The sequence below is a fragment of the Macaca thibetana genome, chromosome 15, assembly GCF_024542745.1.
Source record: "Macaca thibetana thibetana isolate TM-01 chromosome 15, ASM2454274v1, whole genome shotgun sequence".
Lineage (NCBI taxonomy): Eukaryota > Metazoa > Chordata > Mammalia > Primates > Cercopithecidae > Macaca > Macaca thibetana.
Genome location: NC_065592.1, coordinates 10863843 through 10887546, shown reverse-complemented (window position 1 = coordinate 10887546; position 23704 = coordinate 10863843). Strand labels below are relative to the sequence as shown.

Genomic DNA, 23704 nt, shown 5'->3' with positions numbered 1-23704 from the left:
CTCCATCTTTGCAGATGCTCCCTCTCCAATCATGTGGTGCCTGTGTATGTAGGGCATGCAGTGAGGTCACTGCACCAGCATTACGCCTCTCCTCTGCTCCTGCTGCTGCACCGCCCACCCTACGTGTACAGTGAACTTCTCTCCAGGATGGAAGCTGGTGCGTGTCCTGCTTGTCTTGGAACCTGCTCCTGACCTGAGAAGACTGTGATGAGGTGGGCCCAGCTCTCAGAGTGGACCCTAGGTGAGGGTTGAGGCCACACAGGAAACTTGCTAGAATGCTGGGCGCAGGGGAGTGAGACCCTTTGTAGGGACTTCTGTCTCTACCTCTTTTTCCCCATCATTCTCGTTCTGATCCTGATCTCCTTCACGGCACTGAGAAAGCTACCAGCTCGACGGCAGTGGGTGGAATTTGCACCACCATAGCCTGCTATAGTCTGGTGAGACATGTCTCACACGGAGGCAACAACCATTGACTGACCATGCCAGGCCCGTCACATACTTGCCTGTTAGGCAGATCCTCTCCCATTCTACAGACGAGGAAGCTGAGGCTCAGAGAGACGCAGAAATTCAGAAAGCTCACTCCCCTGACACCCATTGTCTTGTTGTTGTTTTGAGACTGGGTCTCACTCCCTTGCCCAGGCTGGAGTGCAGTAGCCCAATCACGGCTCATTGCAGCCTTGACCTCCCGAGCTCGGGTGATCCTCCCACCTCAGCCTCTCGAGTAACTGAAACCACAGAACCGCAGGCACGTGCCACCACGCCCAGCTAATTTTTGTATTTTTCTGGAGAGACAGAGTCTTACTGTGTTGCCCAGGCTGGTCTTGAACTCCTAGGCTCAAACGATTGGCCCGCCTCAGCCTCCCAAACTGCTGGCATTGCAGGTGTGAGCCACTGGGGCCCCCATTATCTTTATCATTAGTTAGTTCACCAGCAAACAGGTTTTGGAACGAGATCCAAGATTGGAATTTTAAAAATTCTAAATTGTTCTAAGCCAAATTTACATTAAAGCAAAAGCAGCACTGTTTGCTGCTTCCTGGGATCATCTGTCCCTCCAAGCTCATGGGAGTGGTTTTCTAGTATCTCCCTGGTTGTTTCTGAAGTCTTCTGTCCCAGCTTTCGTCACCTCTGTCCATTCCACCCCTTCACTGCCACCCAAGAGCAAATGAGTGTGGTCCTTTAGGTTCTGGGCCAAAGCCCTGGTCCTTCTGTTACCAGCAGAGATGGAACCCACAGGCTAAAAAGTCTCCAATGGTGTTAAATATCCTTGGAGGAGCAGGGAGCTCCAAAACAACCCAAAGCACCAACTGAGCCATTCTAAAGCCACGCCTGTGAGCTGCAGCCAGGCACTGTGCCTTTCCGGAGGCCCTGGTCCAGGCTGTGGGGCTCAGCAGAGACTGCCAGGGGCCTGTACACCCCCCTCGGAATGACACCAGGCATTTGTTCCTGAGGAAGCAGAAGGCCAGAGTGGTTAGGCGCACAGACTTTAGCATCAGCACACCTGGGTTAAATCCACCCTTGGCCTCTTTCCACATGATCCTGACAGGTGACTCTGTTCCCTCCTGTACTGCCCGTGGAGGCGGGAAGCTGAGCCCAGCTCCCAGGAAACAGTGAGGGCTCAGCCATTGATGATGATGATGGTGATGATGAGTCCAAGCCAAGCCTGGGGAGAAAAGAATAAATAGTCTCATAAATTTAAAAAAGCCCAGTGCTCATCAACAAGAGAACAGATAAACTGTATATTCACCCAGTGGTGAGTTTAAGGCAGTTAAAAATGCATGACACACAGTGGCATATATCCACATGAATAGATCTCAGACACTTGACAGTGAGTGAAAAGAGCACAGCATGGGAGGATACAGACAGGATGGTGCATTTATATAAAGCTTCAATGTTGCAGGCTGAAAGAGTGAGGGTCGTGATGAACTCAGTATCCTGGAGCCTATATGAGTAAACAGCAAACTGTTCTCATAAATGCAGAATGTTGGCAAACTGACAAACTGCGTCTGCCGCCCAGAAGGAATGCAGAGGGCAGTCATGCCCTAAGCACAGTTTTCTTGTGATTAGGTGCATCTGAAGCCTGTTAGCAATAATGTGAACCTGTGATCAATTAAGCAGCTGACCAGTCATTACCTCCTCCTCCCTGCTCTTTCTACCCCGTAAATACGAGGGGCTGTAGAAGCTCAGAGCTGCTGCTTTTGCTCACTAGCAGGGAGCCTTCTTCTTCCCCCCACCACTTCTTTAAAACAGTTTCTTTTAAGTTTTCATTTCTGCGTTCATCCTCCTTCATTCAGTCCCGTAGTAACCATGGCAAACCACAGCACTTCAGAAGCTCATAAAAAGCACCATATATTGCTTGTGGATACATATGTTGTAAATGTGTGAAAACACATGTGGAAATAACAAATACCGAAGTCAGGATAGTGACTGGCCAGGGGGAAGGGATGGTTATTATTGTTGTCTTATATCCTCAATTTCAAATGAGCCACGGGCTTAAAAGCGCTTCACTGAATAAAAAAAAAAAAAGTATTAATACAATCATTCTGACTGTGGTTATACATTAAGGCCAGGCACAGTGGCTCATACCTGTAATCCCAACACTTTGGGAGGGCGAATCACTTGAGCCTGGGAGTTTGAGACCAGCCTGGACAACATGGTGAAATCCTGTCTCTACAAAAAATTAAAAAATGACCCTGACATGGTGGCATGTGCCTGTAGTCCCAGTTACTCAGGAGGCTGAGGTGGGAGGATCACCTGAGCCCAGGAGTTCAAGGCTGCAGTGAGTTGTGATTGTGCCACTGCACTCCAGCTGGGACAACAGCAAGACCCTGTCTCTAAATAAATAAATAATACATGGCACTTATTATGTGCCAGGCACTGAGTGCTTTATATGTGACTTGCTGAATCTTCTCAACAACTCTACAAGTTAGGTGCCATTATCAGCCCTACTTACATATGGGGAAGCAAAACCACACAGAGACAAAGCAACTTGGCTAGGGCCCTCCAGTTAGTACATGGCAAAGACTAGATTTAAACACAGCCGTCTGACTACAGAGCCCTCCACTATCAGAAAAACATTATCAGCTGGGTGCGGTGGCTCAGGCCTGTTAATCCCAGCACTTTGGGAGGCCGAGGAGGGTGGATCACTTGAGGTCAGGAGTTCAAAACCAGCCTGGCCAACATGGTGAAACCCCGTCTCTACTAAAAATACAAAAAAAAATTGGCCGGGCGCGGTGGCTCAAGCCTGTAATCCCAGCACTTTGGGAGGCCGAGACGGGCGGATCACGAGGTCAGGAGATCGAGACCATCCTGGCTAACACGGTGAAACCCCGTCTCTACTAAAAAATACAAAAAACTAGCCGGGCGAGCTGGCGGGCACCTGTAGTCCCAGCTACTCGGGAGGCTGAGGCAGGAGAATGGCGTGAACCTGGGAGGCGGAGCTTGCAGTGAGCTGAGATCCGGCCACTGCACTCCAGCCTGGGTGACAGAGCAAGACTCCGTCTCAAAAAAAAAAAAAAAAAAAAAAAAAAAAATTAGCTGGGCATGGTGGTGGACACCTGTAATCCCAGCTACTTGGGAAGCTGACGCAGGAGAATCACTTGACCCCGGGAGGCAGAGGTTGCAGTGAACCAAGACTGTGCCATTGCACTCCAGCCTGGGGAACAGAGCAAGACTCCATTGCAAAAAAGAAAGAAAACATTCTCGGTATAAGCAGACAGTGGGATTCCAGTGTGAATACAGAGTGTGAGTCTGTATAGGCTGGAACAAATGACTCGTGAAGGATGATTTTACACAAGCAACAAAAAAGAAGAAAAAGAATGGAAATAAAGTGGTACAATAAAAATTGGATTTTCCTGGGCCAGTGAGTTATACCTGCCTAGTCCCCTGTGCATTACCTGTTATAAAAGAACATTGTTAAAGAGTGGATGAACACACTGAAATATTTTAGTTATTTCAGTTATTTCAATCAAATATTTCCATCAATTTCAAATGAAGCACAGTAACCTAGTCCATAAGCCAAGCACATTTTTCCAGACCAAGCACTAAAGAATACATTCTAGAATGAAATTGATGTATTCCATTGCTAAAGGTTGGGAAGAAACCCAAACTACAGAGACAGTGATCTGAGTTAACGCTCCTTGGAGTACAAAGTGGCACCAACTGTTGCCAAGAAGCTTGTAAAAGCAGCTACTGCTGGCCGGGTGTAGTGGCTCATGCCTGTAATTCCAGCACTCTGGGAGGTTGAGGTGGGCGGATCACCTGAGGTCAGGAGCTCAAGACCAGCCTGGCCAACATGGTGAAACCCCCATCTCTACAAAAAATATGACCTCCAGCATCCTTTGAGCAGATGACACTGTTGGCTGGTGGGGAGTGTCCGTGGCAGACTATGTAGAAGGATGCTGTCAACACTTGTGGTCCCTCTTACAACTGGGTTGAATGGTGTGGAGCAGGATTTGAGTCTCCTCCTGGTGGGAGCACTGCCTCTTTATGAAGGGGAAGTGCTCAGATAGTGCTTGCTCTGTTTATCATTAAAATCGCGTGCTCAGATGACACCAAAAGCACAGACAAAACAAGAATAGGTAAATTGTTCTACTTCAAAATTTAAAACTACAATCAAAGGACACAATCTGCATGGTGAAAAAGGCAGTCTCAGAGTATGAAAAACTGTTTGCAAATCACATATCTGATAAGGGGCTAATATCCAGATCCAAGAACTCCTATACTCAACAACTAAAAACAATCTGACTTAAAAATGGGCAGAAGTTGGGCATGGTGGCGTGCACCTGTAGTCCTAACTACTCGGGAGGCTGAGGGGGCAGGATGGTTTGAGCCCAGGAGTTTGAGACCAGCCCAAGCAACACAGCAAGACCCCGAATCTATTTAAAAATAAATGAAATCGCCGGGCGCGGTGGCTCAAGCCTGTAATCCCAGCACTTTGGGAGGCCGAGACGGGTGGATCACGAGGTCAGGAGATCGAGACCATCCTGGCTAACACGGTGAAACCCCGTCTCTACTAAAAAATACAAAAAACTAGCCGGGCAAGGTGGCGGGCGCCTGTAGTCCCAGCTACTCGGGAGGCTGAGGCAGGAGAATGGCGTAAACCCGGGAGGCGGAGCTTGCAGTGAGCTGAGATCCGGCCACTGCACTCCAGCCTGGGCGACAGAGCCAGACTCCGTCTCCAAAATAAATAAATAAATAAATGAAATCAAAACCAGAAAAAAATGGGCAAAGGATTTGAATAGCCATTTCTCTAAATAAATTATACAAATGGCAAATAAACACACAAAAAGATGCTCAACTTCACTAATCATTAGGGAAACGCAAGTCAAAACCACAATGAAATACTACCTCATACCTATTAGAATGGCTACTAGAAAAAGAAAAAACAGGCTGGGCACGGTGGCTCATGTCTGTAATCCCACACTTTGAGAGGCCAAGGAGAGCAGATTGTGTAAGCCCAGGAGTTCACGGCCAGCCTGGACAACATAGTGAGACCTCATCTCTACAAAAAAAGTAAAAGAGCCAGGCGCAGTGGCTCACGCCTGTAATCCTAGCACTTTGGGAGGCCGAGGCGGGAGGATCACGAGGTCTGGAGATCGAGACCATCCTGGCTAACACGGTGAAACCCTGTCTCTACTAAAAATACAGAAAATTAGCCGGGCGTTGTGGCAGGCGCCCATAGTCCCAGCTACTTGGGAGGCTGAGGCAGGAGAATGGCGTGAACCTAGGAGGAGGAGCTTGCAGTGAGCCGAGATCGTGCCACTGCACTCCAGCCTGGGCGGCAGAGCAAGACTGTCTCAAAAAAAAAAAAAAAAAAAAGTAAAAGAAAAATTAGCCAGTCATGGTGGCACATGCCTGTAACCCCAACTACTTGGGAGACTCGCTTGAGCCCGGGAGATCAAGGCTGCAGTGAGCCATGATTGCACCACAGCACTCCTGCCTGCGCAACAGAGACCCTGTCTCAAAAAATAAAAACGGGTGGGGCAAATTCCTACCTATTCTCTCTGAAGCACGTGTGCCCCTCCCTATGGATATAGAATCCCTGGATCTAGTGGGTAATGGTATGGGGATCCACTACCTTCTCTGTTTCTAAGAAAAAACGACAAAAAAAGAAGGGATGGGTTAAAGGTCCTGAATTAGCCGCCCCTGGAGCTGTCCCTGTCCCAGCAGCGGCTTCCCACAAGACCAACTTTTTTTTTTTTTTTTCTTTTTTTGAGACGGAGTCTCACCCAGGCTATAGTGCAGTGGTGTGATCTCGGCTCACTGCAACCTCTACCTCCCGGGTTCAAGCGATCCTCCTTCCTTAGCCTCCGGAGTAGCTGGGACTACAGGCTAATTTTTGTATTTTTAGTAGAGATGGGGTTTCACCATGTTTGCCAGGCTGGTCTCGAACTCATGACCTAAAGTCATCCGCCCGCCTAGGCCTCCCAAAGTGCTGGCATTATAGGTGTGAACCACCGCGCCCGGCCAAGGACAACTTCTTGGTGTTCCACAGAAGCCAAAATGCCCGGGGAACGCCCGGCGCTGCGGCAAGGGTGGGACTCCACCCGGAGCTGCCGCCAGGGCGCCTTCTGCCCCGCCGCCGGCGCTCCCCTCAACCAACGCGGAAACGACACTCTAGGCCGAGACACTGTGAGCAAGGAAAAGGCCGCCACCCGACACCGGTCACGCGGCGGATCAGACGCGGCCTCGGGACTGAGCTTGGGGAGGCCGGGCTTCCGGAGCTAGTAAGCGTCTGCTAGCCGGGATGTTTAGGGATTGGTCGTCTCTGGCCCTGGAGGCGGGGTTCCTGGAGTAAGACGGTTGCCGATTGGCTGGCTTTCCCAGGCGGGGTTGTGAAGTGTTGGTCATTCTGTCTGGGTGCTGGGTTAGGCAGTAGGAATACTAAAATTGGAACCAATGACACGCAGATTGGTGAAGCGTTCCATATTTTGTCCATGTGATACCCTAAAGTAGGATGAAAGACTGTGCTGAGCAAAATAAAATGGGCTATCAGGGGGAAAAAAAAGAACTGGTTCTGGGAGTTAGCTGTTACCAGAAAAGTCTCTTCCTAGGAGAACAGGCACTGTTAATTCTGTGTTTATTGCATAATGGTTACCAGATGGGCTATGGAGTTGAGCTTGGGATTTGACTCCTGACTTCCCTGTGTGACCTGGAGAAGTTACTTAACCTCAATTTTCACATCAACATAATGGGAATAATATAAGTGCCTCCAGAGACCGAGGCGGGCGGATCACTTGAGGCCAGAAGTTCGAGGCTGGCCTTGCCAACATGGTGAAGCCCCGTCTCTACTAAAAATACAAACACTAGCCGGTTGTGGTGCACTCCAGCCTGGGCAGCAGAGCAAGACTGTCTCAAAAAAATAATAAAGTCAAATAAAAATAAAGCAACTTGGAACCTGCACTTCTGCTGCTGATCAGATAATGCACTGCTCCTTCTCCGGTCTAGGAAGCTTATGTGTTAGGGTGTCTCTCTGTCCCCCTCTTGCCTGCTCCCTCCTTCTCTCAGCTGCAGCTTCTCTGGCCTTCATTAAACTTGAGTTATTTTTCTTGCCTTAGGCCCTGCGCTGTCTTTCCACCTCCCACCCACACCCCTTATGGGCAGCATCTCCTCCTCCAAGCCTAGCGCCTCCATGATGGGGGCTCTTCCTGGCTCCTCCTCGTGCTTTTGGAGCTCTCTGTACCTTTCCTCTGTCGACTAAAAATGAAATCAGCCCTTCACCGACTGAATGGAGCCCCTCTTGGCTAAGGAACCCCAGAAAAACCTTAAAAACAGTTCCCGGCCATGATGAGATGGGGGGTCAGACACGCCTCATGAGGCCCCTCCGTCTTACAGTTTAGAAACAACTGACCAGCATTCACGTTAAAATAGAAATCATAAGACTGGCAGAACAGACTCTTTATGGCAATACAGTGTCAAATTATAAACAGGACCTCGGGCCATGGCAGGTGAGGGTTAAGTCACACACTCCACACTTGCCACAAGCTTTTCTTTTTCTCTAGCAGCTAAACAAGCTCTAGATGGCCTGGAGATAAGCAATATTAAAACAATTACAATTCGCCCAGCTCCCAGAGGCTGAGGGACTGACCACCTGTTCCACCAGCCGTAACTACAGCTTTCATTGGACAAAAGGCTGATCTCAGCAACTTTCTCCAGATAAGACCATGGACTGGCTCTGGCCAGTTTACAGCGATTGTGCACTTGCATGCCCTCATTTTCTGAAAAGTCCTTTTGACGAATAGAGCCTAATTATAATATATTTAAATGTCAAGTCTCCACCCCAAAGTAAACATGGGTCGAATGGTACATGCATGTTTGTTCGATATGCATGTGTTGAACTACCTTCATGAATATTCATAGCCCCTCCTACAATCTGCTGAATATGTATGTTTGGCCAACCCATTCAGCATCAAGCTCCTACCCCAACCTCTCCTCCTATCTGTCTCTGGTCTTGGCTGGAGGCACGCTTCCCAGCCTGTGGGATGACCACCTTGCAGACTGTAACCTCCTCTAAAGGAGTCTCCTCTCCTTTCCCAAATTTATAAATCATGTGATTTTTTTCAAGTTAACGTATCATAGTACCAAATCACAGGTGTAATTCTGCTACTTGTGTTCACATCTGATTGACATCTTCCCCAACACACAGAGGGCCATTCACTTTAATAAGGGCATAGGAGCAGGGATCTATTTGTTGAATAAAGAAAGGGAATGAATGAATGAATCAATTAATCAATGAATGAAGGCACTTAATCAAGACTCAGCTGTTTGCCAGACAGGCTCCAGTCCAAGGATCGGGAGTACTTGACCGGCTGAAGAAAGTGCTCTTCCTCTCAGAGCTGATGAACCTGAACGTTTCAGTCATTTTCCTGCTAAAGTGCCCAGTCTACTTGAAATCTTTAAAAATTGGCGTGTTTGGGCCGGGCGCGGTGGCTCACGCCTGTAATCCCAGCACTTTGGGAGGCCGAGATGGTCAGATCACCTGAGGCCAGGAGTTCAAGACCAGCCTGACCAACATGGAGAAATACAGTCTCTACTAAAAATACAAAATTAGCCAGGTGTGGTGGCACGTGCCTATAATCCCAGCTACTCGGGAGGCTGAGGCAGGAGAATTGCTTGAACCTGGTAGGCAGAGGTTGCAGTGAGCCAAGATCGCACCATTGCACTCCAGCCTGGGCAACAAGAGTGAAACTCCATCTCAAAAAAAAAAAAAAAAAAATTGGCATGTTTGGCTAGGCATGGCGGCTCATGCCTGTAATCTCATGACACTTTGAGAAGCCGAGGCAGGAGGATCACGGGAGCCCAGGAGTTGGAGACCAGACTGGGCAACACAAGGAGACCCCCATCTCTAAAAAAAATTTTTTTTAAAAATAGCCAGAGGTAGGCCAGGCGCGCTGGCTCATGCCTGTAATCCCAGCACTTTGGGAGGCTGAGGCGGGAGGATCATGAGGTCAGGAGATCAAGACCATCCTGGCTAACACAGTGAAACCCTGTCTCTACTAAAAATGCAAAAAATTAGCCGTGCGTAGTGGTGGGCGCCTGTAGTCCCAGCTACTCGGGAGGCTGAGGCAGGAGAATGGCGTGAACCCAGGAGGTGCAGCTTGCAGTGAGCCAAGATTGCACCACTGCACTCCAGGCTGGGCAACAGAGCGAGACTCTGTCTCAAAAAAAAAAAAAGCCGGAGGTGGTGCATGCACCTGTAATCCCAGCTACCAGGGATGGAGGTGGGAATGGGGAATCACTTGAGCCCAGGAGATCAAGGCTGCAGTGAACTATGGTTGTGCCACTGCACTCCACCCTGGGAGATAGAGTGAGACCCTGTCTCAAAAAACAAATAAACAATAAAAACTGGCGTGTTTGTGTCATCTAAATTGACAAATCATCATCATGATTATTGTCACCACAACCATTTGTTGTGAACTCATCAGTGACATGAGCCTGTGACATTGTGACATGCTTTGCCAACATTCGTCATTATTTGTCTTTTTCTTTTTCTTTCTTGAGACAGTGTCTTGCTCTGTCACCCAGGCTGGAGTGCAGTGGCACCATCTCAGCTCACTGCAACCTCTGCCTCCTGGATTCAAACGATTCTCCTGCCTCAGCCTCCCAAGTAGCTGGGACTACAGACATGTGCCACCACGCCTGGCTAATTTTTTTTGTATTTTTAGTAGAGACAGGGTTTTGCCATGTCGGCCAGACTGGTCTCAAACTCCTGACCTCAGGTGATCCACCCGCCTCAGCCTCCCAAAGTGCTGGGATGACAGGCGTGAGCTGCTGCGTCCAGCTGAAAGTCACTTTGAAACAACCAATCCACTTTTTGTTCTGTTTCTGCTTTTGTCAGCCTCCGCTATCACACCAACCTCCTCTGTTCAGCTCATCGGGACACTCATTCTATTGCCCAATTCTAGAATAACAAATAAAAGCCCATTCAGCCTAGGTGCTGTGGCTGAGATGATGCCACTGCACTCCAGCCTGGGTGACAGAGCAAGACTCAGAGAAGAAAGAAAAGAGAAGAGAAAGAAAAGAGAAGAGAAAGAAGAAGAGAAGAGAAAGAAGAAGAGAAGAGAAGAGAAGAGAAGAGAAGAGAAGAGAAGAGAAGAGAAGAGAAGAGAAGAGAAGAGAAGAGAGGAGAGGAGAGGAGAGGAGAGGAGAGGAGGGGGAGGGGAGGGGAGGGGAGGGGAGGGGAGGGGAGGAAAGAGAAAGAAAGAAGGGAAGGAGGGAAAGAGAGAGAGAAGAGAGAGAGAGGAGAGAGAGACAGAAAGAGAGAGGGAAAGAGACAGAAAGAGAGAGGGAAAGAGAAAGAGAAAGAAAGTGTCAATTACGATATTTAAACTGATCGGTTGTAATTCTGTCAGCCTTTAGACATGGATTTTTCGAAGCTGTGACCGGAAGTCAAATCCCCTCCGCAGAGTGACAGAGCTCTTTGTTCTCTTCCCCTGCCTCTTCCCCCAGAGCAAAAACCCACGCGCCATGGCGCCCAAACTGGGGGAGGGACCTACTTTTCCTAAGTCACACCCTGCTCTATAAGTGGGTGCCAGGGGGTGGCAGCCACTGATATTCTCAGCTGGTCTCGCCCCGCCTGGTGTGAAAAAGCCTCCATCCTATGAGCTAGCTGGAGTTGGGCCAGCAGGGCCCAAGCACTCTCAACCTGCGGCACCTGGAGAAGAGCGTCCACGCTACAGGTGGGCCTTGTGGGAAAGTTCTCCCTGCTGCACCTGCTTGCGATAGAGATTCTGCAACACAGGGATGGGCAGGGAGGGGTGGGGTGCTGCGTAAAAAAAGGCCAGCAGCCTTCCCCTCCCACAGCGAAATGAAGAGCCAGACTAGGGGCTGGGAGAAGAGCCTGTCTTTTTGACCACACCTGCCTAGAGTATAACACCCCAGGTAAAACTTCCACGACACAGAGCTGGGGGGTCAGGGGGAGAAATGGTGTTTTTCTAACACCAAGTATTTGTTACTTTCACACCAATGATCTGATACCAGCTGGGTGTCCAACATGTGAGAGTAAGTAAAATTTAAAAGCTGGCCGGGTGCAGTGGATCATGCCTGTAATCCCAGCACTCTGGGAGGCCAAGGTGGGCAGATCACTTGAGGTCAGGAGTTTGAGACCACCCTGGGCAACATGATGAAACTCCATCTCCACCAAAAAAAATTTAAAAATTAGCCAGGTATGGTGGTGCATGTGTGTAGTCCCCAGCTACTTGGGAGGCTGAGGCAGGAGAATCGCTTGAACCCAGGAGGCAGAGGTTACGAGCCGAGACCGCACCACTGCACTCCAGCTTGGGCAACAGAACGAGACTCTGTCTCAAAAAACAAAAAAAAAGAAAAGAAAAGAAAAAAATGTAAAAGCTGTTGGAACCCCAAAACCGCTTTAAGCCTTGAGAGAGATGTGATTGTGATGTGGGTCACAGAGCCTGTTCTGCAGATCTGCCTCTTAGACTAGAGCTTAACCCTCTTCCCCATTGTTCCCGTTCTGTAAATGACTAGGAAAGACCAGAGACTGGAACTCCCCTCCCCATCACTGACCTTGTTGTAAATTAACTACCTCCTTTATTGCCCTGTACCTAACTCAGACCAGATGGTGGTATGAACAGAGACCCTGTGGCACGATCATAACTCACTGCAGCCTCGAACTCCCAGGCTCAAACAATCCTCCCACCTCAGCCTCCTGAGTAACTGGGACTACAGGCGTATGCCACCATGCCTGTTTTTTTAGAGATGGGGGTCTTGCTATATTGCCCAGGCTGGTCTTGAACTCCTGGCCTTAAGTGATCCTCCCACCTTGGCCTCTGAAAGTGCTGGGATTATAGGCATGAACCAGTGCACCTGGCCAAGGGCATGTTTAATGATGCCTGGCCTCCCTGCCTCCCTAGGGCCTAGGTTTCTTCTCTCCAAAGCCTCCCAGAGGTGACAGTGCCCCAGGTCACTGTCCACTGTCCTTGGCCGGTGCTGCAGTCTGCATGGCTTTGTGCACTGCCTGCCTCCCCTCAGAAGATCCAGCTCCTGCGGGGCTGCTGACTTTGTGTCTCACAGCTCCAGCAGCTCTGGGCCCATCCGTCTCAGTCCCCAGGAGACTACGGAAGGCAGCTGCAGAAACGATAATGAGACAGTGCCCCTGTTGGCAAATAGCGGCCTAGGGTCCAAAGTAGGGAGCTTTGGGGAGAGTCTCCAAGCGAGCTCCAGGAAGTGCTCTCCCTCCAACCCGCAGCGTCCCCTCCCTGCCTCCACCAGGAAGGCTGGCCGAGAAGTTCAGCTCATCCCTCTTGCCACGTGGTGCTGACGAAGGCGAGGAGGGCAGGTGTCCAAGCTGACACCCTCTGTGGGTTCCAGGCTGCCCGAGGGGCCGTGGGTCCCCATCGGGCTGGGAATTCAGAGCTAACCCCTGCGATGGGCCTGGGGAAAAGAGAATAGAAATGGGGGAGGCACAGGGAGGCCCCCAGTCAGCTGGGAGCACCGTGGGAATTTTTGCCCACCTAGGCTCTGCAGGAGCAGCTAGCTGTTCAGGTGGGGGAGGGGGCAATGTCCAGCAGGAGCAGGGGCATCGCGTTGGGCTGGAAGGGCACTGGGCCAGGCCTCCCCTCCTCTCCCCGCAAGGCCTGGGCAGCCAGAGCTCCCTCACTGCGGTGAGTGCACTCAGGCTGAGGCCTGTGCAGAAGCGTGGGGGTCTCTTCCCTCTGCCAGTCACATTTTTACCCTCCCAGGGCTGCCCTGCCTGCAGGGAACAGGCACCCTGGGAAGGGCAGACCACCACAGGTGGGGTCCAGGGGTGCTGGAAATTCCAGGAGCGGCCTGCCTATCACACAAAGTGGGCGGGAGCTTCATGGGCCAGCACTCACTAAGTGCCCCCAGCATCCCTGGACCGTATCCCTGCGCAGGGAACTGTTACAACTTTACAGATGAGATCTTGCGAGCTCTTTCACAGAGCAAGGTTCAGGCCATTGGCCCAAGGACTCACTGGAGGTCAGACAGAGCCCAAATGTGAGCCCAGTTTTTTCCAACCAATCACTTCTCTGACCTTTCTCATCACCAATAGTAAAAACGCCCCCACCTCCCTGTGCTTCTGACCCCTCACCGTGCCCCCAAGTTCTCCTCATCCCCCCGCCCCACCCCAAGGGTCCTACAACTCGTGAGATCTAGTCGCTCCAAGAAACCATATTTGCTGAAATGCCACTGCCATTCCCCTTGCCTACTGTCAGAGTTTTTCAGGGTGGTGCTACAGCCATCTCTTGCTAAGTGCCAAGCACTGGGACGACAGGGATGGAAAGGACCTGCCCACTGCCCCAGGGAGTGAGTGCCTGGGCTGGTGAGGAACACAGGCAGGCACACAGGCATGGCTGGCTGAGATCGGGGCTGGGGATGGAGCTCATAGAGGCACCCAGCTGCCGGCCAGGGCCCCATCAGTTGGACCCCCTACCGCACCCACGCCAGGACACTGTCACCCCAGGCTAAAGCTGCAGAACAGGCTTTGTGTGCCCGGGGTTAGTGTCTGATCAGCACAAAGGACAGGATGGCGATTTCCAGGGCCCTGACCCACATGAACATTCCCCATGGCGCTTATTTCCACGTGGGGGAAAGAGGGGTGTCCCCAGAAGCCCAAAAAGTTGCCTGGGAGCCAGGCATCCTGCCTGCCGTGGCCTGGGACTCCTGGGCCCTCAGTGATGCATCTGCCTTGGAGTGGGACCTGATACTGGCGCCCAGCAGGAACAGGGCAGGGTCCCTTTAAGCCCAGCCTCACTCCCTCGGCCTGTTGCTATGTACGGGACCAGCTTCCTTAGCAACCACCTGGCCTCTTCCTGGGGCTTGGAGCCCTGGTTGCCATCAGCCATGGCTCCCAAAAAGAGTGTGAGCAAGGCAGGCAAGGAGCTTGAAGTCAAGAAGAAGAAAGGCAGCAAGAAGGAGTCGGTGGTGGCCGTGGAGCCGCCTCTGGCCAAGGAGACGAAGGAGTTCTACCACATCCAGATCCGAGACCTGGAGGACCGGCTGGCCCGGTATGTGGGCTGGCAGGCAGGAGTCTGGTGCCCTGGGTCAGAAGCCCATGCCCAGGTGGTCCCTGTGTGGGTTTGGCCAAGGCAATGTTCTGACCTAGAACAAGGCAATGTTCTAGGCCTGTGTTCTGACCTCCCCTGGGATGTCCAGACCCCATCCCGTTTCCTTATTTCCTCATACGTACCTTTGGGAGGTTTCAAGATTTTAAGGGTAAATGGATTTCCCCACCTTCCAGCTCCTAGAACCCTGGGTCCACGATGCTAACTCGTGGCCCCGCCCCAGGCAATCCCCACTTCCCCCTGCCTCACTCCTGCCCAGTGGGATCACAGGCTTTATGAAAGGGTAGAGGCTGGGCGCGGTGGCTCAAGCCTGTAATCCCAGCACTTTGGGAGGCCGAGATGGGCGGATCACGAGGTCAGGAGATCGAGACCATCCTGGCTAACACGGTGAAACCCTGTCTCTACTAAAAAATACAAAAAACTAGCCGGGCGAGGTGGCGGGCGCCTGTAGTCCCAGCTACACAGGAGGCTGAGGCAGGAGAATGGCATAAACCCGGGAGGCGGAGCTTGCAGTGAGCTGAGATCGGGCCACTGCACTCCAGCCTGGGCGGCAGAGCGAGACTCCGTCCCAAAAAAAAAAAAAAAAAAAAAAAAAAGATTTTAGAAAGGGTAGAAACAGCCCTCTGGCGGGCGGGTGGACCCCCTGGTCCCACTTCCACTGACTCACCCAGCACATGAGCCCAGTTGTTTCTCCATGCTGGGCCTCAGTTTCCCCAAATGTAAGTGGGGAAGGTTGATTCCCCCTCCATGGATGTGACATTCTATTCTAGAGCCAGTTTTGTGTGTGACATGGTGGTGGGGGGAGATCCTCTAACTCTTCATTCAGAGCCATGTTCACCTGCCCATCATTTTCTTATGTTACAACCAGTTTCCTCCCAGTTGTGAGGCACCAGCCCCAGTCTCAGGGTGACCTTAAAAGACAAACCAGTAGGCGGCAGCTCTTCCCCAGGTGACTGATGCTGTGGGTAACCACAGCTAATGCTGAGTCCCTCATGGTGCCAGGCAGGCCACATACTGGTGCCCACTGAGTCCTCATAGCAGTCTTACTAGAGAGGTCAGATGTCATTCCCATTGCACAGATGGGGAAGACTGAGGCTCAGAGAAGGGAAGTCACCCCCAGGAAGAGGAGGCACCAGGATGGGAGCCCTGGCCTCCTGACTCCCCTATGCAAGACTTCTTCCTCAGCCCACACCCCTGAAATGCTCTGTGTGCAGTCACTATTTGAAAGATGTTGGTCAACTAAATTGTGACGCAAAACAACTTTCCAGGCCAGGCATGGTGGCTCACGCCTGTGATCCCACCACTTTGGGAGGCCAAGGTGGGCAGATCACCAGGTCAGGAGTTCGAGACCAACCTGACCGACATGGTGAAGCCCCATCTCTACTAAAAATACAAAAATTAGCCAGGCATGGTGGCGTGCGCCTGTAATACCAGCTACTCAGGAGGCTGAGGCAGGAGAATCACTTGAACCCGGGAGGCGGAGGTTGCAGTGAACCGAGATTGTGCCACTGCACTCCAACTTGGGTGACAGATCAAGACTCCGTCTCAAAAAATAAATAAATAAATAAATAAATAAATAAATAAATAAAATGTTAAAAAAAAAAAAAAACTTTCCAAGTAACTTCGGTTATTCTATTGAAAACCAGTAAACTGGTTATGTAATGCTGATTAAAATTAACATACTTCCCTTGAAGTTCACAAACTTCCCTTGAGCTGAGACATCAGGTAGAATGTATTCAAGGCAAATGTATTTAATAGAGTTATTGGGTGCTTACTATTTGCCAAGCTGTCTGCCAGGCCCTGAGAATACAGAGGTGGAGGAGAGGGACATGTTCTTAGGTTTTGACCACCCAGTGGGACAAGGGCCAACTTACAGGAGAGTACCAAAGAGAGGGTCACAAATATGGCTCAGGGCCAAGAAGGGTCCACTGAGAAGAAAACACCAGGGTTACTGGATGGAAAAAGGTAAGGGAGATGCCAGGTACAAAGACTTGGGATTGGAAAGTGTGGAAGAGTTATGGAGGGATGCAGAGCTGGCTGACTGCAGCAGGCATTGTGGCTAAGAGCCTTGATTCTGGGGGTCAGACTGACTCAGGTTCAAGTCCTGGCTTTGCCACTTACAAACTCAGAGTTCCTTTATCCTTCTGAGCCTCAGTTTCCTCATCTGTCCAATAGGTATAAAATCATCATAGTATCTACATTCTTATAGGTTGTTGTAACGATTTAACAAACACACTGCACGCCTGCTATGTGCCAGGCACAGGTGTTGGGGACATACTTGTGAACATAACAAGGCTCTGCCCTCATGGAGTTTGCATTCTAGTGATGTAATGAAAGTAACATGCTAAGCACAGGCATTGGCTGCAGTCATGACTGTTGGATCAGGGGGCATAGTGGGAGATGAGGCTGGATTCTGATCACAAGGAATCTCAAAAGCCCCTTTGCAGGACAGGGGGTCCAGGAGAGTGGGCCCAGCTGCAACGGAGGCCTGGCTTGCCCAGCCTGACCCCTGGACCACGGCCCCGCCCCCACCCCCGCCCCCGCCCCAGGTACCAGCGGAAGTGGGATGAGCTGGCTGTGCAGGAGAAGCTGTTCCGCCAGGAGTTCGAGCAGCTGGCCAATAACAAGAAGGAGATTGTGGCCTTCCTCAAGCGCACGCTCAACCAGCAGGTGGATGAGATCACAGACCTCAACGAGCAGCTCCAGAACTTGCAGCTAGCCAAGGAGATGGAGAAGGATGCCTTTGAGGCGCAGCTAGCCCAGGTGCGCCATGAGTTCCAGGAGACCAAGGACCAGCTCACCACGGAGAACATCATCCTTGGTGAGGAGGGGACTGGCTGGCAAGCCTGCAGCACACATCCCAGCTCTATCACTGACCCTGTTTCTCACCTGGGAAACAGGGATAATAGCCACGTGCTGCTTGGCACGCACTGTCTTTCTTAATTGTCCCAGCAATCCTGCGAAGCTGGAAACATCCCCCAACCAGTTTGTAGACAAGGAAGCACCTCAAAAGGTGAAGTGTCGTGACCAAGGTCCCCCAGTTGGCAAGGGTTTGAGGCTCAAATGTCAGACGGCATTAGAACCTAGCCCAGAGAATATATACAGTCCAGCTGCCGGTTGGGCGTGGTGGCCTACGCCTGTAAACCCTGTGCTTTAGGAGGCCAAGGCAGGAGGACTGCTTGAGCGCAGGAGCTGGAGACAAGCCTAGGCAACACAGCAAGACTCCATCTCTACCAAAAAAAAAAAAAATACAAAAATTAGCCAGGTGTGGTGGTGCACGTATGTAGTCCCAGCTACTTGGGAGGCTGAGGTGGGAGGATCTCTTGAGCCTGGGAGGTTGAGGCTGCAGTGAGCTGTGATTGTGCCACTGCACTCTAGCCTGAGTGACAGAGTAAGATTCTGTTTAAAAAAAAAAAAAATACAGTTGTTGTTGTCAGTCACTTTCATGAGAGTATCAAGGAAGGCTTCCTGAAGGAGGTGGAACCTGAACAAAACTTCCTAAGATTCATGGAGGGGTGGAGGGAGGGCAACCCAGATGAAGGCAGTAAAGGTGACAGGGCCACGAAGTGTAGGTGGGGGATGGTAGACCTGCCCCACTGAGACCGCACAGGGCACACAGGAAGGGACAGGGACCTAAGGGCCATCTTTAAGGTCCTCGCCAGGCCCTGTCCTCTGAGGCAGCCCCTTATTGGGCCTTGTGCCCTGTGACGGCCAGGGGGGAAGCTGGCAGCCCTGGAGGAGTTCCGGCTACAGAAAGAGGAGGTCACGGACAAGTTTACGTTGCTGGAGGAGCAGGTGCGGAAGCAGGAGAATGAGTTCAGGGACTATGCGTACAACCTGGAGAAGAAGTCGGTGCTGGACAAGGACAGGTGGGCAAGCGGGGCACCCTTTGGGGCCTTTGGAGCCTTCATCCCTGGGACCACGAACATCCTAGTCTTCAGGCCCCAGCTTCTAACTGGGGCGTTAGATGGGGTAACTGACCCCTGCCCCCACAACCTGCTACTCCTTGGAATCCCAGCTGGTGATTATGAAGGGGTGGGAGAAAGGGAATAAGCTCCCAACTGCAGTCCTCACGCTGGCATTGGAGACTTCCTTTTGCCACATACTGGGATTAAATCATGTTTACTTAATAGGGGAGAGTACACTGAAATGGTACCAATTACAAAGGTCCAGAGGATCTACAGGGAAAGCCTCCTGCCTATAGCCCCAACCCTCCCTGGGAGAGAGTATGCTGGTGTTTAACAGCCCTAGGTGTTCTGGGAACCTCACAGAGGAAAGGGTGTGCCCAGGGCTTGTGCCCGCTCTGTCTGACCCCTTCTCTCCCACCTTTCTGGCCAGACTGAGGAAAGAAATCATCCAACGCGTGAACCTCGTGGCCAGTGAGTTCCACAAGGTGACCACGAACCGGATGTGGGAGACAACAAAGCGGGCCATCAAAGAGAACAACGGCATTACCCTGCAGATGGCCAGGGTCTCCCAGCAAGGCATGAAGCTGCTGCAGGAGAATGAGCAGCTCAAGGGAAGCCAGGGCAATCTGTGCAAACAGCTGGAGCTGCTGGAGAACACCCAGAAGGTCATGGCCAGGCACAAAAGAGGCCACCAGAAGGTGCGCCTGCAGGCCTCAGTACAGGGCATTTGGCATACAAGGGAGGAGGCCGCCCTGGGGGCCCTGCAGGGAAAGTCAAGTCAGGAGGGAGGGAGGCAGCAGAGAGAGGACTGGGCCTCCTGTGGGGGCTGCAGGGCGCTGGGCCTAGCTCTGGATTGTATTTACTTAAAACCCCCATAACTTATGGAAGCAGAGCCCAGTCCTGGAGAGCTCACTGGTCACTCTGCACGGGGGAGCAGGGGAGGCCTGGCTGTGTCCGCAACTGGGGGACAGGGCTGGCTGAGGGCATGGCCACCTGTCCGCACCCGCAGATTATCCTCATGCTGACCAAGAAATGCCAGGAGCAGCAGCAGGACACCAAGGAGGCCAAGGAGCTGCGCCTCCTGCTGAGCCAGTTGGAGCAGAGATCCCTGCAGCTGCAGGTGGACAACCAGGCACTGAAGTGCGTATGGCCCGTGGAGGGGTGGGTGGTGGGTGGCGGGTGAAGGCTGGGGCCAAGCTCCGACCCAGCTCTTTCTGATCTCACGACCCAGGCTTCCCCTCTCTAGAGGAGCCTGCCAGACAGGCTGAGGACTTGGGGCTGGATGGGGGCCCCTCTGGGCTTGGAGAGAAATGGCAGGGCCCCTGGCCCCAGGTGGCGCCAGTCCTGGGGAAGGGGGAAGGCTGTTGACTCATCCCAGTTGGGGTCCAGGAGCCAGAGAGACCAGCTGAGCTTGCAGCTGGGGCAGCAGCAGGGGGATCTGCAGCGGCTACAGCAGGAACTGGCTAATGAGCAGAAGGTTCGGGCCAGCCTGGAGGCGGCCCTGGTCCAGGCCACCTCCTTCCTCCAGAACATTCTGCAGGTGAGCAGAAGGGAGGGAGGGAGGGCGCAAGGGGGCGGGGGAGTGAGCCCAAGAGGTAAGCTGCTTGCAGAGAAGAGGCTGCCTCAGGATCAGAGGCCCCTCTTTTCCCTGAGAGCCTCCTGGAAAGTCTGTCCTTCGCTGATTCTGGCCTTCAAAGATCCCTCCAAGGTCTTAAAGGAGCTGGATTCCTTCTCTGAGGCTCTGAAAGGTCTCAGGCCTCAGTCTTCCCGACTGGAGAATGGGTATCCCACCAGGGAAAACTTCGTGGAAACGGGGCAATGAGGTTGGAGGTTCCTGGAGGAGGGTGGGTACTGGGGCCACTGTGGGCCTGCTGCCACCCCACCCTCACCAACAGATGCACCCCGATGAAGAGGACAGCGACTTCAACGTGACATTCCAGCTATGGCACAAGGAGATGCTACAGCAACTGCTGGTCATGCTCAGCGCCACTGTGGTCCCGAGACCCCAGAAGGCTGTCTGTCCCCACCCGGAGTCACAGTCCCATGGCCCACCCAAGGAGAGGTGAACAAGTGGCCCTGTGTGGCCTCAGAGGCGGTCATAGAGAGCAGGGCAAAGGCATGCAGCCATGGGGACAGTGCTCGGCTCACCCTGGGCCAGAAACCTGGCTCGTGGAAGGCTCTGTGACCCTCGGTCCCCTCCCCACAGCCGGCCCAGCATCCAGCTGCCCAGGACTGGGTCTCTGCTGCCGCAGCTCTCTGACATCACCCACTACCAGCCGGGGGATCTAGGCCTGGTACCTCGCCAGGCCCACATCCCACCCAACCCCCAGGACCTCAGGCTGCTGTCATATATCACCCGTGTGGGGACCTTCCGGGCACATAGCAGCCCTGAGGTGAGGGTGCTAGGGGCCCCAGTTAGCCAGTCCTGGGAGCAAACTGAGGCTCTGCCAGGCCACAGCTGTGTGGTCCTGGGGATGTAACCAGACCTCTCTGACCCTTCCCATCTGTAAAATGGGCTGAAGAAAGGGGTGGCCAAGCCTCAGTGGGCCAAGGCATGCCCACACATGCCCTGGGAGGGGGGTTGGCTGGACCCTGTTGTTCCCCGCGACCAGCAGAGTGGGATCCCCCTGAAGAGGCCTCAGCTTCCAAGCTAGCATCTTTTTTTTTTTTTTTTTTTTTCTTTTTGAGACGGAGTCTCACTCTGTCACCCAGGCTGGAGTGCAGTGCCGCAATCTCAGCTCATGGCAGTCTCAGCTCATGGCAACCTCCGCCTCCCGGGTTCAAGTGATTCTCCTGCCTCAGCCTCCCGAGTAGCTGGGATTACAGGCGTGCGCCACCACGCCCGGCTAATTTTTGTATTTTTAGTAGAGATGGGGTTTCACCATGTTGGCCAGGCTGGTCTCGAACTCCTGAGGTCAAGCAATCCCCCAGCTTCGGCCTCCTAAAGTGCTGGGATTACAGGCGTGAGCCACTGCGCCAGGCCTCCAAGCCAGCATCTTTAATCTTACAGATACGTGCCCCTGCTTCTCTAAAAAGGCTCAAAACGTTTAGTCTTCCTGAAGTTCCCCTACGTTCCAAATAGGACACAGAGAGAAGAACCTACTTCAGAAATGGACTGGTCCAGTCACAGTCACCCCCACTTTAATCCGCAGGCAGCCTGGAACAGTCTAGAGGACAGTTGTATAAAAAGTAGATACCAAGGCTGGCATGGCAGCTCTGTGGCCCTGGCTGGGTTGGTGGGTACTACAGTCAGGCGGGCAGCCATGGCCACTGGTGTCACGGCCCCAATGAGGGCCCCTGGCTTCGCTCACGAATGTGGTCCAAGATCAGGTCGGTGGCTCGATCCAGCAACAGAGGCAGCAGCTCCTGCTCAGCAGGGGAGAAGCAGCCCAGCACATGGGCCTGTACCGCCTCAGGGTGTGTCGGGCGCCCGATGCCCACCCGCAGCCTTGGCATTGCCTGTGGGAGAGCCAGAGAGGCCCAGGAAGCTTTGGCGAGGTGCTGGGGGACCCCTGGCCCACCCGACCCAGTTGCACAACAAAAGGTTAGACTCACATTGGAGTTGAGGCAGCTAATGCAGGAACGGACTCCATTGTGGCCCCTTCAAGGGATATGGGAGGGGCAGTTAGTGCCTCCCTGGGGCAATGTCCTTCCACCCCTCCCTGCCCCGGCTGGGTCAGAGCAGCCCATTTCCTGTGGAGACTGGGTCAGCAGCCCTACTCCACCCCAACTGGGAGGCCTGAAGCCCTATCCCAACCCTGACCATCTCAGGACCTCACCTGGCACTGCCCCCCAGCTTCAGAGCCAGTCTCCCCAGGGGCTTGTCCAGCTCATCATGCACCAGGTACACTTCCTCGGCAGTCAGCCCAAACAGCTCCGCTTAGCACAGGGAAACGGCAGCCCTGGTTACTGCCCATCTGCCCAGAGGGTCACTGTCCAGACTCCCACGATAAGGGGCCACAACTAATCAATCCCACTTCACATATAAAGAAACGGAGGCCCCCACAAGTACCCAAGGCCATGCAGCAACTGGAGCTCAACAGGTACTTGGGGGTGAACCCGCGGATCTGTCACAGCCAGTCCCGCTCTGGCCCCTGCACTCCCACCCTCACCCCCCACCCCCTCGGCCGGCCCGCCCGTCCCTGGCGCGCTCAACTCACCAGCCCGGGCCACGCTGCGCCCGTTGGCGTTCATAAGCCGCCGTGGCCGGAGCAGGACCAGCTGGGCATCCCCCAGCGGGGCCAGGGCGAGGTCGGCGGCACAGTGCCGGTCGCGCGTCCAACTCTCCGCCACACCCAGCCGCCGCGCCAGCTGCCCCAGCACCGCCATGCCTACGCTGTGTCGCGTGCCAGGCAGTCCGGGATTCCCCAGGCCAGCCACCTGCGGGCGGCACCAGGGAAACTGAGGCCCAACAACTCTCGCCACCCCCGACCTCACAGCGTCCCGTGGGCTCCAAAGCAGAGGAGCGGAAACGCAGAGCAACGCTGCAGTGGGGAAGGGGCGCGAAGAAAGGGCCCAGAAACCCGACCCCCGAGAACACCAGAAGGCTGGGCAGGCAGGGCGCCCTAGTGCAGGAACGGAGCTTCTGGAAGTTTGGAGCCCGTCGAGCACCGGACCCACCAGTTAAGAAAACAGAGCAGCAATTTGGGGGCACTCGGCTCCCGGGACATAATGGCTGAACTGAAGCTAGGGACCGGGAGCCCCTACGTCGCCGCCCCACGCCACTCACCATCCACCGCTTCCCCGGGGGCCGAGGCTCCAAAACGCATCGGCTCATGGCTCGACTCAGGCACTGTCCGGCGCCCAAAAAGCCGCGCGGCCTCATGCTGCCCCCATTCCCGGCCCGGACACCACCCCCTGACGTCATCACCCCGCAGCAGCCAATCGCGTTGCCATTTGTTTGGCGTCGACCGCCAACGTCCAATCCGAGCCGGGCTGCATGGCCGCCATGCTTCTGAGGGGCGGAAGCGGCGAGGTGGTGGCAGAGTCCGGGAGCCCAGGCGCCTTCAGTGGCGCGGCGTCACTGTGTCCCTGCGGGGTTTGTGTGGGACGCTTGGAGCTCTTGCTTGACCTTCGGTTGGGAGGCGGAACCCTTGTTATGCTCCCGGCTATGGCCCTGCCTCGCGGCGAAAATCTGGCAAGTCCTTTCCCCGGATGTAGGCCTCAATCTCCCCAGCTAATAAAAGTTTTCTACCTTCCTCCGGCTCAAAAAGCTTGGTTCCCGGGGGCGGGGCTAGAGGGGCGGGGCCCGTGGGC

At 53.3% G+C, this 23704-nt stretch overlaps 2 protein-coding genes across 6 annotated transcripts in view; one reads left to right on the top strand and one right to left on the bottom strand.

The window, feature by feature from the left end:
• The window catches only part of PTRH1 (peptidyl-tRNA hydrolase 1 homolog), a 272344-nt gene extending 248705 nt beyond the window's left edge, over nucleotides 1–23639 (bottom strand). The window contains exons 1-5 of one of the 5 annotated variants that reach the window (XM_050760163.1): nucleotides 23178–23315; nucleotides 22609–22828; nucleotides 22228–22327; nucleotides 22004–22049; nucleotides 21573–21907 (exon numbers count right to left, since the gene is read on the bottom strand). In XM_050760163.1, the coding sequence (XP_050616120.1) occupies nucleotides 21725–21907; nucleotides 22004–22049; nucleotides 22228–22327; nucleotides 22609–22828; nucleotides 23178–23315 (687 nt within the window). In that variant the 3' untranslated portion in view covers nucleotides 21573–21724. Of the gene's footprint in view, nucleotides 1–21572; nucleotides 21908–22003; nucleotides 22050–22227; nucleotides 22328–22608; nucleotides 22829–23177 lie in introns of those variants that run through there. The other 4 variants (XM_050760166.1, XM_050760164.1, XM_050760162.1 and 1 more) reach the window with 4 other exon arrangements.
• Nucleotides 14152–23644, top strand: CFAP157 (cilia and flagella associated protein 157). The gene is made up of 9 exons (XM_050760070.1): nucleotides 14152–14483; nucleotides 17090–17361; nucleotides 18256–18409; nucleotides 18879–19146; nucleotides 19458–19588; nucleotides 19838–19988; nucleotides 20344–20510; nucleotides 20655–20841; nucleotides 21459–23644. Exons 1-9 carry the CDS (start codon nucleotides 14248–14250, stop codon nucleotides 21528–21530), a joined length of 1638 nt encoding a protein of 545 aa, XP_050616027.1. The 5' UTR covers nucleotides 14152–14247; the 3' UTR covers nucleotides 21531–23644.
• The last annotated feature ends 60 nt before the right edge of the window (nucleotides 23645–23704 follow it).

Coding starts and splice junctions, on each gene's coding strand:
- CFAP157 (XM_050760070.1), top strand. CDS start 14,248: ATGTACGGGACCAGCTTCCTTAGCAACCACCTGGCCTCTTCCTGGGGC. Junction 19,147..19,457: donor ACAAAAGAGGCCACCAGAAG/GTGCGCCTGCAG, acceptor CCGCACCCGCAG/ATTATCCTCATGCTGACCAA. Junction 20,842..21,458: donor GGGCACATAGCAGCCCTGAG/GTGAGGGTGCTA, acceptor TTAATCTTACAG/ATACGTGCCCCTGCTTCTCT.